The sequence below is a fragment of the Pieris napi genome, chromosome 1, assembly GCF_905475465.1.
Source record: "Pieris napi chromosome 1, ilPieNapi1.2, whole genome shotgun sequence".
Lineage (NCBI taxonomy): Eukaryota > Metazoa > Arthropoda > Insecta > Lepidoptera > Pieridae > Pieris > Pieris napi.
Genome location: NC_062234.1, coordinates 5351338 through 5369159, shown reverse-complemented (window position 1 = coordinate 5369159; position 17822 = coordinate 5351338). Strand labels below are relative to the sequence as shown.

Below are 17822 nucleotides of genomic sequence, written 5' to 3'. Positions count from 1 at the left end.
ATATTAGAAATGTGCGTGCGATTCCTCCATATTAATTTTTTTCTAATAAAATTAAAGTTTATGCAGCATGCATTGCGTGTATTCTTTTTCTTAGTTTAGTTGGCCACCTATATTTTATGCAGATGTAAAAAACGGCATATGGTTTTAACAATAAATTAAATACAATAAGAATTATAATATATTCAAACGTGGATAATCAGCGATTAGGCTACATTTGAATGCCGCTTTGTTATAAAATTTATCGTATCGTAGACTAGACTAATCTAATATTTTATTCCCCTGCTATTCTGTGTAGGGACTTTTTTCCATCTCTTATATTTTTACTAATAAGATACATAAATTAAAATCATACTCATTCCACCTTATATATAATTTTTTGTTAACGTTGCAGCCTATGTTTTTTTTTAATTCTTAATCCATCTGCAATCAGCCTCTTGGCTTTTATCAGATTTTATGGGAAATGATGGCAATTAGGGAAAGCAAATCCAACAATTTTTATTCCCTCCGTAATTTGTAAACGGTCAGACTGCGGCAAGTTTCGCCCTTTTTAGCCGATACACACTGTCCGTCGTTTCCAAGAGCAATATAATGATTGTTTATTCTCTCTAAATTTTTCTCTACTTTTTAAGACCTGTCGATCCGAAGTGGTGGAGGCCTGATGACTTGTAACACAGGTACTCTTACCTTTAGCAGGCATCAGTCTCACAAACAAGCATTTTCCCTCAATAGAAGATAGAAAATTATTTATTTATAATAATATATAACTGTCACTTGTTTATTTACGAAGTTTTTGTGAGAAGAATGAATAAAGATTACTATTATTCGTGTTACGTCTTGCGAGATACGCCCCGGCTATATCGGTAATATTTACTATATTCACGGTCGCACTGGGGCGCTATTGCTTGCGAGACCTTTGTGTCCTTTTTATTTATTAATATATTTCGTAATCCTACAGCTAGCAATAATTATACATAATAACAAACAATTACACTAAACATATAGTCAGAGATGGAATACATAATATTTACCTACGGAACGGTTCAAAAATTTACAAAATGAAAGGAACAAAACAATTATTCAATTCATTTAACTAAAAGATACCTAATTTTGCTGTGTTGTGTGATGCTGAAAAAGTAAGGGGTAAGTACGTGAAGGTGTGTATGTGGGGTATGCTCATGATGCAGGTGATTTTGCGCTATGGATATTCTTAATACGTAAGCCAATGATAATATTCCCTTTCATTAATTTACCTTCGCAACCCGACACAATTTTATTTCCCTGAGGAAGCCAGCTTCAAATCCCCAAAAGCCCCAATTACAATTAAATAATCAAAGACTGGAAAAGGAGTATAGTCAATAAAGTTCAGTTTACATTTGAAAAATTAAATAAATAAATATTTATTATTATTCTCCTACATTAAGTGTAACATAAATTATATTATTATTCGAATGTTGTTTTTAAATTATGTCCAATGCCGTAGCATCTTACGTGGGCAACTTCATACTGATAATTTTGTGTCACGGTGCGCGCGCATCGTATAATTTCACTCTCATCAATTTTTCATAACGCGCCTAAATAAGTATAACTTCAAAAACAAGGTTTCTTTGTGGTCAGTACGTGCTAGAGTACATAATTCCAGTTATAAGTCTGTATTTATGAAAAACCGTATTGCATTGTAAGTGTTATTTTGTAAATAATTAATATAATTAGTTAGCAACGTCCTGTCACGCAATACAACTTGTAAATTGGTATTAAGCAAATAACAATAATACTCCAGACTGCACTGGCGCCTGGCGAACACTCATTATTTTCTATTAACTCAGAATTCTATTTATATACTTTTCCATTCGATTACTCCTTAACTTCAATATTGAAGTAAAATAAAATTCTACCGTATTTTGACAATTAACTTACAATTTCACTCAATTAGCATTTAATATTAAAACAACTTAGCTTTTTGTTTTTTTGTTATTATTTTACGTACTAAGAAAAATACATAAAGGGTCAAAACCCCACAAAGGCTCATAATATCAATAGATGTGTTAATCACTAACGATAAATAGATGTAATAAAATGAGCTATCTCCTGCCCTTACTCTTTAAACATTCAGGTCGGGGCTAACGTTTTACGACTGGCAAGTTCTTGGACCTCCTAAGATAAATATAATACTCCCGAAGGCTAGACAATATCTAGGCTCGTTTCAAAATAAGCTCGCTAACCTCGTACTAATATAAATAAAGTAATCAAATTTAGTTGTTCATTACTTTCTCTTAGCGATACAATAATATTCAGTTACAAAAATATAATGTGAAAGTGCATTGCTCGAATACTCTGCACCTTTACTGCGCTAGCTAACGGCCTTTTCACCGCTATATAAGCAGCTGATTGTTGTTGCCGTACTCTTAATTATTTGAAGAATGACATAGTTAAATTTCATGTGAGCGCTGACACCCCAGCCACGATGACGATTTTTTTCAGCTCAGTAGATAAGAACTATTTATGGAACAAGTTTCAGACGGCAGACTATTACTTAATTTTTTTACCACTTTCGCAGCCCCCCACGCCCGCAGCCACCGTGATTTGAGCAGCTGACAGTCTGTTCACTTATTAGTAATACGAGTATAAGATCAACTTTCGCTGTTAGCCGGCTTACTATGACTTTTGTATTTGCAACGCTACATCCCGGCCTATTAGTCTAAAGTATAATCTATGCCATCCATTTGTGAATGAATCGAACTCAACATGACCAAAACGGGTGAAAATATAAAAGGTGGTAATTGAAATGTACAGTGTAAACTCTTTATAACGAATTTCAAGGGATCCGGAAGAAGGAAGGACCGATCATTTTCATTCGTTATAGAGAGATATCGTTATAGAAACGGGTGTATGGGTATTGGGTTAAACCAAATAAATTAAACTCCTTTTTATGTTATAGAGAGGTTTGCGTTACAACATATAACGTTATAAAGAGTTTACCCTGGAATTGTAAAATCTGCGCCAAGTTGAAAAGGTTGATTTTAGGAAATAATAAAAGGCGTTTTTAAAAGAGATTAAATGTATGAGAAAAGGTAGTCACACACATCACCAATACAGGAAAATGTAGAACAGCTGTTTAAAGATATCACCGCTAATGTATTTTATTAAGATTTAACAATTTATGAACTTAAAAACTCAATGCATCACTTTGTAAAATTAAAACTTTATAAAAATGCACTCACGTAGATTGAGCGTGCCGTATAAACGAAGGTGTGGAATGAGAACATAAAGTAATTTCCAACTGCCCATCTATACCAAAATATTACTCTTAGCTAAGGAAGAAACAGGCGTTTTCTATTTTTGGAAAGAACGTGGCAAATTTGGCCATATCTGAAACTTAAATCTAGTCTAAGTTCGATAAATTATAATTTTGAATCTAATATGTAGATAAATATACACTGGATGCGAAAAAAATATCACACACATTAGAGTAGCCAATATGTATAATAAGTTTATTAAAATAGATAAACTACTTATTATGTTAGATTTCGTCACTCTGGAAAACTTACCTATAAAATATTATTTCTTTACACTAATAGGTTGTCAAGGAGGTTGAGGTGTTTAATTTGTTAATATTTTTATTTTACTGTAGACTGGGAATTCTACCAAGATAACAGATTAATAAGAAGATTAACGTATAATCAAAAATCTACTACTTTGATAATGAGCTACGAACTAGACGTAATTTTAACCAAATCCAAATAAATCAACTTACATAATTAACTATAATTTATTGAGATAAGGTCACACCGGAGGTTGACCAAAAAATTCCATTAGGTTATGGTAGCATAATTTATAACTTTAGGAAATTACAACTCACTCGATAACGATTGTCACATGAGTTGATAAATGGAACCTTATTTTCCAACTATGAAAAGAACCTGATGCTTGTTTATTTAATTAATTACTTAAATTTAATAGCACCTAATTAAGTACCAAATTAAAAATAACGAATTTAAAACAATGGGTGACAAACATCGCCTATGTTTAACGTGGGAGATAATAAAAATGGAAAAAAAAGTAATTAATTGTGTCTGTAGATTTAATTTAACACTACAAAAGTTAACGGTAGAAACGTTTGCATACTAAAGCAAGAAACCCGTGTATTTCACAAGGTTCATAAATCTATTGAAGTGTATCGTACAATCGAATATCCGAGTCGGCACTTATAAGTGTAAAAACATTGGTCAGTGTAGCGGACGAAGTGACTGCACATGTTTGTATTATACGTGATCTCCGTGAAACAAGGAAAAACAAGGAAATTTATACTTAGGCGCATTTCGCGAGTGGCTATATTTTAATACGTGTCCGTTATTGTCTATACTGTTCTTCGTTACGTGCTCGCATGTAAATCGGAGCCTTCGATCAAGGTACCGTCCCCTTCGATCGCATAACTGGAAGTGAACAATGTCCATTCACAAAACGCTAAGTAGATCATCAAAAACCGCAACATTCATCTCGGCGGAAACACCCCACTCGAGACAAAACATAAAATTTCGACCACCGAGTGACAGATTTTTAATGGACATTCAATCGTAAGGTTGTCGTGAGAAATCAACTATCAACGCATCGCGATTTAATCAAACCACTGCATGTTTGTTGATTTAAGTTTGGAAAATCCGTAGATTCTGTTTACGATATAAATGTAATCATTTAAGCCTTAAGCAATTTGTTTATGTACATTGTAATTAAGGAGGTTTTAAGACCTCCACAGGCTTGTTATAAAAAGACAAGTTAGTACATTTTGTTGTTAATTGGTAGGGCTGTGAGTTTTGAATTGTTAACATGTGTGAAACCAGGAGGTCTGAAAGTTGTGATAGTGAGAAGAAATATGACTTGGTGCCACCGGAAGGCGGTTGGGGCTATGCAATTTGTATTGGGCTTTCTGTTATATTTGTAAGTACTATTTTATGTAAAAAACTTTAAAAATTATATTAATGTGACGTGATAAATACGTGAATTTTAAATAATTTAATTATAAAATTTTATAAATTAATAAAATATTCACGTAAGTAATTAATATTTTTTTTCTATTGCCACTAGGAAGATACTATAAAACTTTGGTGACAAAATGGCATTTACTTATTATAAACTCCTTTATTTTATTATTTCTCCTCCTTTATTATTTACATTAATTTAAACATGCAATTAATTTAGGTTAAGAAATTGAAATTTTTTATATTTAATTTGAAATTGAAATTTTTTATATGTTGAGAATTTGTTTAGGTATACTAAAATAATTACAATATAGGAAAATTCATTGTTTATACATAATGCACGTAATAAGATACAGTAGGCCTAATAATTATGACAACTCAGCGTTATAACGTCATTGTTTTTAAATATGCCTTAACGCATGAATTGTAATAATTTTGCTTAAATTGGCCTAAATTGTTTTACTTGTTAATACGAGAACACCAAATTTTTTAAATATTTGATAACATTTATTTTTGTCACTTGGAAGGATATTAGCTAAACTAACATGAACGCGTACAAAATTCCGAGCGTAAAAAACTATAAAATTAAATATGTCATTGAATTTTTACGGAACCAGCTTACATTTTTTTAGAATAAAATTAAGTTAATAGAAGTTCATGGCCAGTCTTAATAATGAAGTAAATATGTAAATATCACTGCATTTTTATTATATGACAGTGAGAAAATACGTCACAGGAAACGGCCTAATTATACGATTTTAATATATTAATAAATTAATTCGTATTGATTGTTGATATTACTTTCCTTTATTGATAAATTATGTTAGAATATAACTTATAATGGTAGGCAGATGGTAAAATCGTGTCTCTCTAATTCTTGTTTTAGATTATTACTTAGATTTTTTTTTAATATTTGGTTATCGTTATTATAATATTGTATTTTATTTAGATGTCATCCACATTTAAATAACCTTTTAAGTAGATATAAACGCGTGTTTAATCTTATTTTTCAGTAAGGAAATATAAACGTCGATCTTTGATGGTACATAAAAACGAAAAAATCAAACTTAACGATACAAAAATGATGCACTTATTATATAAATTATAATACAAGTGTAGATCTAATAAATTGATGATTGACACGGCCTCATTATCTTGCACGGGCTACAGTAAAAGAACTAATAATGGTGATTTTAAATTTGATCGATGCAAAGATAAATTATATTACGTTTTATTAAGTAAACTAAAAACATTCATTGGTTATCTTAAATTTTATTTTGTCTTCAATTATCTTTTATTTTATTATTATTATTTAAAATACATAATATCTTGACCAAACGACCAAAAAATCTACATTCCTCTCACATTCTCGCGTTAGTTATACTTGTTCTCATTCTCTAATACACTCGAAAAAGTAAAATTACTTATCGATTACTATTTATACACTTCACGCCTTCGGCAGAGGCAACGGATTGTGATATTTCTGAATCTATTAAAATTATAATGGTATTTTAAAATATCACTTTATAAAACATGGTTAAAAGTTATTGATGAACAAAACTTACATTTATTAATATAAATAATTGAATAATCAATTGATTTATTTTGTGTTGAGTATTATTTCATGTTGAGATGAAGTCTTTATTGCGAGTTCTCTGTTCCGTTCTACGCCCTTGATTTTAGAACTGGCTGTAAATGTAAACTTAGAAGCATTTCATATACTCGTATATGTCTATTTTATTTTGACGTTCATAAGTGTACATTGTGTTACCTATATGAATAAATGGTTTTGACTTTGGCTATAACTCTATTTATCCTGGAATTACTCCTTTTAGTCGTATAAAAGACGTTATCCAAGCAAGTATCGCTCTAAATGGGTAGGGTTAGAAAAAATATAAACAAAATATAATTATAACAGATATTTATGTTAATTGTGAATAAATTAAATGAATTTAGATTACATAGTGATTGAGATGTAAATTATTGGACTGTAATAACTTTGATAATGTAATTCAATGCCTGTATCGTTCGATATTAATTTTAAGCGACATATCCATTGTCCAATCAATAATTTTGCAGATTTAACTGACCTGAATTGTGTTAAATATCTTCGGACGGTATATAATAACAACATATAGTTTAATGTAAGAAAAATGTATCATTAACACCATGTATGCAGCATCAAATAAATTTTTAAAGTGGTTAGGTGAATCATTAGAAAATTATTACATACAGATTTTTTATTACCTTGTACATTATAAATCGCCTAAAGTTCTTATATGGTTATTTAACGTTCAATTATTTTTTGGTTTAATTTAAATCGTCCCAGTATTTTAACTATATATTTACATGTTTAAAAAAAACAGTTTCGTCTTATTGGAATAGGTATACGGAATAGTAGGGCTGCTGCGTTGTGGCTTTGTGTGGTAATATGAATTAATTCGTAACAAGTTGAATTGTTACACATGAAAATTAGGTTCCACATCAAGTGTTTAATTGGAATAATCAATTATTCATTTCGCGTGGAGTATTTATGACTAGACTAATTGCAGCAATTGCAAGAATTATAATAATTAAACGTTTAAATCCTTTTAAAAACCTGATATTGAACATGTTTTTGTGCATTAGTTTAAATTAATTCAGGAGATATTTTACAAGGTTATTTCTGTGTAAATTTTCTTAGGGCTACAAATTTTTTTATTTTCGAATTTGGAATATCAAACCCAAAATCCTGGCACTACCCAACCGACTTCCTCTATACACACTTATGTTAGACGATCTCAATATATATTCACGTTTTATCGTTTATAGTAGTTTATTTAAATAGTGTAGTACTCGCATAAACGAAAGACGATTAAGCAAGCAATTTCAAGATTTTTAATGATGTTTTATTTCAGATAGCTGGTACAGCTCATCAGCCAGTGTTCGGGTTTATATACAATGATTTTTTAAACGACTTAGGCGTCGGAACTGGTGCTGTCACTGTAGTATATGGAGTGTTTCAAGTAACACTCGCTATAGCTGGTAAGCACGTTATTTAAATTATTGTTTTAAATAAATCTTCAACGTTCAACTTCACGTTTAAAAACGGGGAATTTATTATATTACACACAATATGAGTGAGTATTACAGACTGCCACACCATTGGCAGATTACGTATGTCTTTAAATGTGGACGTTCGTATATTAACGCCATCTATTGTGCAAACTTGGTATTTATATAATACAGTGGTTAAAAATTAATATATTTTCAAATATTAAAACCTAAACATAACAATCAAATATACAGTAATTAAAATTAACTGTAGTTCTCTCAACCTACATAATAATAATAAAAATAATTAAGAATTAATAAAAATAAAATAAAGTAAGTATTAAATAAAAAATACATTTCTTGTTTTGGTGTGTTTATTATTACCTCCGCTTTGTTTATTGGAAAGTATATTAAATGATAATCAAACCGATTTTAAAACATTTACCAATTCGATTTATAAAGAGAAATAGAAAAGGATTTGAAACGATAAACACACTGTAACAAATAACACTATTAGTGTTATTCCAGCATACTATAAAATTCTGTGTAGGACCAGATATAATTTTGCGTCTCGCTAATTCAATTTTATTAGCAAGTTTATTTACGTGCCTTTAGGTATCTTGAACACGAATAATACGCAATATTGAATTGTAATAATTATATTAATAAAACGATTTATTTTTGTATCCTAAAGTATATATAGTATAAGTATATGTATATACTTTTTTATCCTAAGTCTTCTAGGAAGCAAAATCGACATACGAAAACTTGAGTAATCTAATCCGCGATCTAAAATCTAATCTTGACCAATTTAATACCTACGATTATATCCCATGTATAAGTATTAGTTTAGGCAAGTATTGACTATAATAAAAAAATATCATGACATATTGCTTCTTATTTTATTGGGTACAAATTTCATAAATAGTAAAAACGAATCAAAACACTTCTAGCGAACGTAACGAAATCAGAAATAATGGATATAATAAGATGAGATGTTTGAAGATTCGGCGAAAATTTGAATGTAAAACTCAGTCCGAATGAATAAAATTAATATAAATATAAACTTAATGATAATTGTATTCTTCATATAAATTAATTTACTCCATTTTAATTCGGTCAATTCAATTGTGTTTCTATTGTTAATGCGTTGATTTCATAGTTATATTTAACATTATAATAAAAACTGTAATTTTGTATTATATTCTGATGCATTCATTCTCGTATAGAGATGCGGTAATTCAGTTTTTATATGTGTAAACTGTTTAATTGTTTTCACACGACGGATTATATAAAAATCTTGCCAATTACTGGAATACAAACTTCGGGATAATAAATGCTAATTGAATTTTAATTTTAATTTAGAATTGGTATTAAGAATATAAATGTTATTCGGTCATTGTTAAGATTATAATTTCTCATTCATTGTTTTGCAGGTTTTTCAGCTAATATAGCGCTTAAAAAATTATCTTTAAGACAAGTCGGACTGATTGGAGCATTTATATACACGTTAGCATCGTTTCTAGCAATATTTGTGGTTTCCACAACGCAATTAATTATAACAAATGGATTCCTTCAAGGTCTTGGGATGGGCCTGCTTATTCCGGTAGCATATACGAGCTTTAACAGTTACTTTACAAGGAAAAAAGTGCTTTATTTAAGTCTCTGTAAGGCCTCAATTGGATTTATAACAATGTTGTATCCACTATTTATGAAAATGACTATAACGGAGTATGGTTTTCGAGGCACGTTAGCCATATTATGCGCGATATCGGCGCACAGTATTGTAGGAGCTTTAGTGATGCATCCGGTACAATGGCATATGGTTAAACAAACTAAGTCTTGTGAACAAATTGTTTGTAAGTATCAATATTTCTATAGTAACTAAAAATCTGTTACAGTTACAATTACAATATAAAAAAATATTATATAATTTTAATTATTTCATCATCATAATCATTACAAATTTTACTTCTTTTAATTTAAACATATAATTTAATATTGTTTATCTAACTATAAGTATGTATAGATCGCGTAGAATATAATTTCTTAACTTAAATTACATTTAATACATTGCGTAATATGTTATACATAAATAAAATAAATCAGTGGCTCTACAACCTCTTTAGGCCTCAGAGTTCTGAATCTGTTTCATAATGTTTCATTTGTTTAAAATGTAATAGGCAAGTGGGTGATCAGCCTCCAGTGCCTGGCACACGCCGTCGACTTTTTGGGTCTAAGATGTCAGTTAAATGCGCACATAGAAAAAAGTCCAATGGTGCACAGGCGGGGATCGAACGTACGACCTCAGGTATGAGAGTCGCACGCTATCGCCACTAGACCAACACTGCTCAACATGTTATACTCTTTAAAATTATTTAACTCTATAAATAATGATTTAATAATCAACTTTGAATTAATGTGATCATTAAATTTGAACTTCTAATTTGGTTTTTAGTGATTCCACCGACGCCTGCCATCGGAAACGACAAAGGCTTTGACTTCACAAAAAATGTTAATGAGAGCGAAGATACCAGATCTGTTGGGAATTTGTATATAAAACGAGACATGGAAGACCCTCACAAAGGATCGGGTCTCCTTTTTATCCCAAAATTAACCAACTCAAGGAGATTAAGCATTCCAGTTGTTTTGATACCTGCAGATGGCAAGACTGATTCCAAATTTAAATCTAGTGACAATGTATATTTAGAGAACTTATATAAAGCTGCGTCGGTATCGAGTCTAGGCAATTTTGGTAATCTAGTGGAGCCTATGCCTATTATTAAAAACAAGGAGGGAAAATGGTAAAGATTTTTAAGTTACAATACTATTTAATCGTTTGTATGCTTTCATTTTAAGATAACCGAAAATAGTAAAGTAGGCAATACGACTCTCAGATAGTCAATTTATTAAAAAAATACAAACGAAGGTTAACATACTCTTGCCAAGCAACGTGTTCTTAATATTATTTAACAAGGTGTCATTGTATTGAGATATTTAAATAAATATTGTTTGTTTTAAAAATCAAATCAGAACATATATGTGCATTAACATTAATAATATATTTACAAACTAGTATTTATTACCTTTGCCTGTGTTTATCGTATTTATTAATCTATACTAATATTTTACGAAGCACGAATAAACTTGAAAATTTGACCGAATCCAAAAAATATTTCACCATTATCCATGAGTAACATGGGTTATATATATCTAAAATATTACAAATTGTGCGAAGCCGGGACCGACCGCTAGTATAGACTATAAATGTAGAACGTAGTAATAATTCTTGAATGGAATTTTTAAAAATTGGCCGTGAAGGCTACTTTAGGAAGGTCATCACCACGCTTCATTATGTTTTCTTGTAAGTATATAAGAATGTTCATTGTATGGTTTTTGTTTTAGGCAGACGGTTGCTGAGTTTCTAGACCTGACACTTCTCAAAGATCTAATATTTGATAATATCGTCTTTGGAATGGCGCTCGCATTTTTTGCAGACTTAACATTCTTTACATTAGAACCACTTTTTTTGGATAAAAACAGTCTGTCTAAGGTAAGCTACTAAATAAATATAAAAAAACACACATATTAACAAACACTTGTTACGTAATAATTTATAATATTGTGTATTTGAAGGAGAACGATTTATTTTGTCCACCTATTTAAATTAGGTAACATAACAGTAAGGTTTTTAACTAACCGCGAGTTGCAAAATATTATGAAATACGTTACATAATATTTTGTAACTATAATAGGAATATGTTACACGTTAATCGACCGTTAAATACTAATTAAATTACTCGTACGTATATTTGTATCTTGCTGTTATTTTAATTCAATAATAATCGGATTTTTTTAATGGTACACAAGGCTCTATAAGATTTGTTACTAGCCGAAACTGGTTTATGGTTATACAATCGTACGTAAACTAAAAATAGTAAAAATTATCCGTTATAGTATGTATGCCATATGACCTTTTATTAGACCAATACTTGGATGTTTTATATTTAATTAAATTCATAAGATTCTAAGAAGAATAAGTAATATAGAATATCACTAAAAAGTAGATTTTTTTATAAATAATTTAAATATCATAGTAGCGTAAATTAAACGTATACAGCTTTCAAGATGTTTGATGCTGTTATTCGTCAATATCTCTAAGCACGTGTTACACCGTAAGTGTATGAACGATTCTTGTTTGGAAGCCGGTATATTCCGGACAATCGACTTTTGAAACTGTAAATAAATTTTGTTGAATTATGTCAATTACTTTGGAGAGCTCTGTGGTTGTTTTAAAAATAGACAGCATATTTAGTTCAGACCAACTTCCTAGTAGAAAAAAACATCGCTCTTAAATATGTAGTCAAATACACTTCATGCAATACCTACTATACCATGTAGTACCTACTATATGAAGTAATGAATACTATTTCCGGTCGTCTATTTATAAAATTATTTCGTATAGCAACAAACTTGTCCTTTGAATATTTGATTAGTTTTATTTTGCAAATTGAAGGATATAGCTCTTCTAATATTGTAATAATAGTTGCGTTCATAAATATACCAAATACTTTTATTGATTAAGAAATGCCTCAGTAAATTTCACGAACTCGTGGCAGAGACGTATATTGGACGTGTGTGACGTTGCTCCGTCCTGCTGGAACCATGTTCTTTGATTATAGTCAGAAAAGTTTTGAAATTCAGGCAGCAAAAAGTCGTCTAACATTTTCACATAACGCTAAATAAATAAATGTAAACTTTCTTTTGATTTGTTATTTGAGAATGTGCGTTTCGTAAGTGTATGTTTGCCCACAGAAACTATATCATATCGGGATGTTTATATATCGGTATATTCCAGCTTAGGGACTGTTCCCTAGGCTCTGATGTCGGGTTTATGTATGACTTCTTACATATACTATATTTACTTATAATAATAGAGAGTTATGCACGCCCAATGGAATCCAAAATATTGCGTAACATTTACTTTTGAATGAGTAATGACCACGAACGTATAACCAGTATTTGATTAACATAGGAGCCAGTTACAGCTAGATATTTCATTGCTTTAGGCGACTTTTTATCGCAAATATAAGTTATGCAAAATAGTAAAAAACTAGACGTAACAGACACGAAATCCACAAAATATTTGAAGAATGTTTAATACTCTTTTTATCTTTATACAAATTTTAATGACATAGTCGTTTGTACACGACACGATAAGACTTATATTTTTTTAGATTTATCTGTAGTTTTGAACAACCATAATATTTTGTATAATATCGTAGCAAAAACTCTCTGTGTTATATCGAGTTAAATCGGGCGGACATAGTATTGACTGGTGTCAAATTATGTAAAATACAATAGCTTTCCTTGTCCTGACCTTATTCAAACCAAGCTGTTTATCGAATAACCCAATAATAACTATAGCTTTCGAATATAATATTTAAAGTCACTTTTTAAACATTCAAGTTTAAACACAAATTTAATTTAACCTTTTTATGCGATAATATCAAGGATATCATTTCAGGATTTTATTTAATATAGTGTTGTTGATTATAATCTTTGTTATCTGATGTTGAAGTAATAGTGTACTTTAAATTTAAAAATTTTATGCGATAATATCAAGGATTTCATTTCAGGATTTTATTAAAAAGGTAAAAACATACAGTTTTGATGGTAATAATATTTGTTATCTGATGTTGAAGCAATAGTGTACGTTTAATTAGACAAACATTACATATTTATTGTAAAAGTAGAAGGTACATTTAAAAATTAAAATAAATATAATTTGTTCTTTAAAACTAAGTAGGTCCTATTTATTACATTTGTTCTATCTGTCCACGAATTTTGTAAAGCATTCGACACGTCGATTTGTGTAAATAATGTAATAAATTCGGCATTATATCCTTTAAAGAATTTGTTTTAATGTAAAGATGATTTAATTAAAATCATAAAATCAGTTTGTTATAATTATATAATTCGAAAAATATTAATGATATTTGTTAACCGTATAATAATTAATGCATTCTCATAATCACTCTGTTGAAAGCAAACATCTAAGAGTATTCATTTAAAAGTATTTATTTTGTTTAATAAGAATTTCACAGCGTGATACACATTGAATAATGCAACAATGTCTACAATTAAGCTTTAAGAATATTATTTCTCATATTCTGTTGATGTCCCAGACCCTATTCAGATCTCATGGTGTGTCGTAAAAAACTTGATATTTCTTTGTCTACAGACAGAAATAGCGAATATTATTGCAGTAGGAGGTGCTACTGATATGCTGGCCAGGTTGCTCCTCGGGGTATCAGGACAATTCTTTAGAATGAATAGTCGATATATGTTCTATTCTGGTGCCTTATTCTCAGCTTTATTTAGGCTAGGTAAGTACTTATAAGTTACCAACTAATATTGCGCTCCTTCAAAAAATATCATAGCAACAAACATTTATTATTATTATTAATTCTTTCTACTCTCTGGTTCTTTTAGTTCTAGTCAACTATACAACATACACCCCGCTGTTAATATTAACTGGAATATTGGGTGCACTACGGTCACTGGTCCACATAGCTCAACCAATAGTTATGGCAGAGCACGTCCCCATCGAACGGTATCCTCCTGCATATGGACTATACATGTTACTGGCTGGTGGTATCAGTTTGAGCGTCGGACCAATGATTGGTATGTTTCTAGTTTAAGTCCGCATGGCTTTGGTTGATGTTAGAATGTATCTCCTAAAGGATGAACTCTGAAGATGAATGAAACAGGCGCACAGCCCGGGTATGGTTAATGATATATAGTGAAGTAGTTTCCTCGTGCAGACATAAAGCTTAAACGTTAGATATAGTTCCGATTGCAAAACATAAATAGCATTGTGGAAAGAAAAATTACTTTCACACAAGGATAGAGTATATTTTATCATAAATCACCCAGAGCCATTAACGGACAACAGTTGATGAAATTAGTATTTCCTTTCTTGGCACGCAATAGTCACGCTAGCTTACATAGTAAAAGATATAAAAACGTCTGAGATAATAAGGCTTAGGGTCGATGTGAGGTAAGGTTTCAAAGGTCTGTCGTAGCAAACCAACTGAATGCCTTCATATAACTACTTCATATTACTATTATTATTATTAATTACTTAAGATGTCATGTGGAACATGGTGTAATGGTTGCAGCTCCTTGCAAACGTTGTGTAAAAAAACATGGCGATTAAAAAGAGTGGCGGAGAGTTTATTGCCAGTTCTTCTGTTCCGTTCTACGCCCTTAATTTGAGAACTGGCACTAAATGTAAAATTAGAAGCATTAACATGTATTTCTTTACTGACGAGTACACATTGTACACTTATACAATGTGTTATCTATATTATTAAATGATTTTTTAATTTTGAATTTTGAACTCAAACAAACTGTGTCATAAGCTATAAATCTACATAAAATTGTAAATAAAATACGCGTATGAAAAACACTATCTTATATTATCTCGCATACACAAAGATTTCAATGCACAGAATGTTTCTATTATTTACAAATTTATTTAATATTAGTTTATCCTTCAAGATGAACATTTTTACGGAAGCATTAGACATTAGCTGTTGTGGTTAGTGTATACGGAAGCAGACCCTTAGATTTTTCAATATAATATTTTAATAACGTAATTCAAGGTGATTTAATTGCGTCATAAACGGTTCAAATTACACGGACACGTCTTAAACCTTATAGCCATGTGAGGAATCTGAGTTATACGTCGTGATGGATTACAAAGGTTAGGAAGTAGTTAAGTTAGCCTAAAATATATTTTTATAAACCGTAACAAAAGAAAACCTTTCGCCTTTACAATATAAGTTAGGAAAACGACAGTAGCCAAACTCCAAAAGTTGATTAAATACTACCTACTTAATAGCTTATATTATTTTAGGGAAACTCAAGCGTTTCAAAGCGTTGCTAAAGTTCGAAACGTTCCATGAACTTCTTTATTAATATTTGAAGGGTCCTACTTTGAAATGAGCTCAGATACTCATAAACACGAAGAATTTGTTCAAAAACTGTCTTGGATTAATATCTTCGACAATTTCGTCGCGCACGCTCCAATTTATGAATTTTCAAAATATTCAATTTGAAGTTTTCTACGCTAAAATAGTAATGTAGTGAATTCATAGATTTTTCACATTTTTAGCCGCCTGTTTATCAGTACCTAAGGCTCTCTTTGTTGTAAGTGCCCTAAACATAATAATGTAACATTAGACAACTTACATCACTAAACTAGACATACAAAGTAGTGCTACAAATATACCACAAACTCGTACAAGTCCATTTCATAACGAAACTGTAACCTAAAGCCATGTTGAATTTAAACATCATACCGTTAAATGATACAAATTCTCATTCGATTATTATCTTGTAATAATAGTTGATAAATTATACTAATCGAGCCTACTCTCAAACCACAACCGCATGTCAGTATTTCAAGTATCAAATATCCAAACTTTTCCTTTCTAGGTTTTATCCGAGATTATACCGGGAGCTATCGAGTTGCCTTCATTATGTTAGCGATATGCAACTTCTGTTGTGTCGTGCCATGGACCATTGAAGGTGTAATACGGTTTTTGAAGAGAAGAAAGACATTACAAGCGACTAATCGGTAGTAAGTTTGAACTATAAAAGTTTTTGTTGTTCCTAAGTTTTTTGTTACGTATGTAATGTAACTAATGTTAACATTAGTAGTACAATTATTAAGTGCAATTATGAGTAACTGTAATTTGTAGACGGAAAAAGTACTATTGTTATTTGTCCTATACACTTGTAAGATCGTATTTGATTTGTAGTACATCTTGTACTTGTAATCTTCTTCATATGCTGAGATACTACACTGTCTCAATACTGAATATCCTAGCTAATTGATTTTAAATGACAAATACTTGTATTAATGTTACATCAGTTACTACCGAACTATATATAGAATCGTTATAGAATGCATACGCCTGATAAATATAATGTTTTACAAAGTATGAAACAGTAAAATTGCTCTTTATTTCGAATATAAAATCACTTGTTAGTACTTAATAATATAATTTAAAGGTAATCTAAATTAGTACTATATTTTAACAAAAGATATTTAACACTCTAAATAAAATATTAGGATAATTTATAAATGTAAATATCGAATGAATAATAAATCAATATTTAATGGTCCTTACGTTTATTTATTATATTTTTTTATATAAAAATTAACCAATAGTTAATATTTAAAACTAGCAAAGAATGTAAATAGTCAAAAAAATACATATTACGCCACTCATAAAATCTTATACATATATGCATTTACAATTTGTTATCTCGCATAACTCATGTTTGCCTATGTTCGTTTACTCTTTTGTAATTTATTGCCTATTTTTATAATATGCCATGTTTTATAATTATGCCAATAGTAATAAAAATAACTAGAATTAAATATTGGACAGTTATACATTAAGTAATATAAGATGGTTCAGATTTCCTAGTATGAAATGATTCACTTTGAGTAATAAGTATATTTTGTACAATACTGCCAAAAACCAATGAACGCGTAAAATATTTGTATTTAACTGCAATTTAACACATTGCTATTAATATGATAACCAAATAAAAATATCTTAGTTTCATGTAAGGTATATATTATGTGCTATTCTAATATTTTAATCAAGAATTTAAGCTTAAAAAAATGCTGCCTATACTGAACTTAATAAAAATGAATAATTCATTTTTAATAAAAATTCTTTTAAAATGTTAAGATATCACTTACTATGTATAATTCAGTAATTTATATAAAGT

The 17822-nt window shown here is 30.0% G+C and overlaps 2 protein-coding genes across 6 annotated transcripts in view; one reads left to right on the top strand and one right to left on the bottom strand.

Moving 5' to 3' along the window:
• LOC125052500 (solute carrier family 12 member 4) overlaps positions 1-17822 on the bottom strand; it is a 178655-nt gene that overhangs the window by 105249 nt on the left and 55584 nt on the right. The gene's annotated exons all lie outside the window — the stretch shown is intronic.
• Positions 4240-17169, top strand: LOC125052551 (monocarboxylate transporter 9-like). Its single transcript, XM_047653469.1, has 8 exons — positions 4240-4932; positions 7871-7997; positions 9443-9865; positions 10465-10810; positions 11412-11559; positions 14251-14395; positions 14502-14693; positions 16512-17169. The coding sequence occupies exons 1-8, from the start codon at positions 4822-4824 to the stop codon at positions 16655-16657; spliced, it is 1638 nt and encodes a 545-aa protein (XP_047509425.1). The 5' UTR covers positions 4240-4821; the 3' UTR covers positions 16658-17169.

Coding starts and splice junctions, on each gene's coding strand:
- LOC125052551 (XM_047653469.1), top strand. CDS start 4,822: ATGTGTGAAACCAGGAGGTCTGAAAGTTGTGATAGTGAGAAGAAATAT. Junction 7,998..9,442: donor AGTAACACTCGCTATAGCTG/GTAAGCACGTTA, acceptor ATTGTTTTGCAG/GTTTTTCAGCTAATATAGCG. Junction 9,866..10,464: donor GTCTTGTGAACAAATTGTTT/GTAAGTATCAAT, acceptor TTTGGTTTTTAG/TGATTCCACCGACGCCTGCC.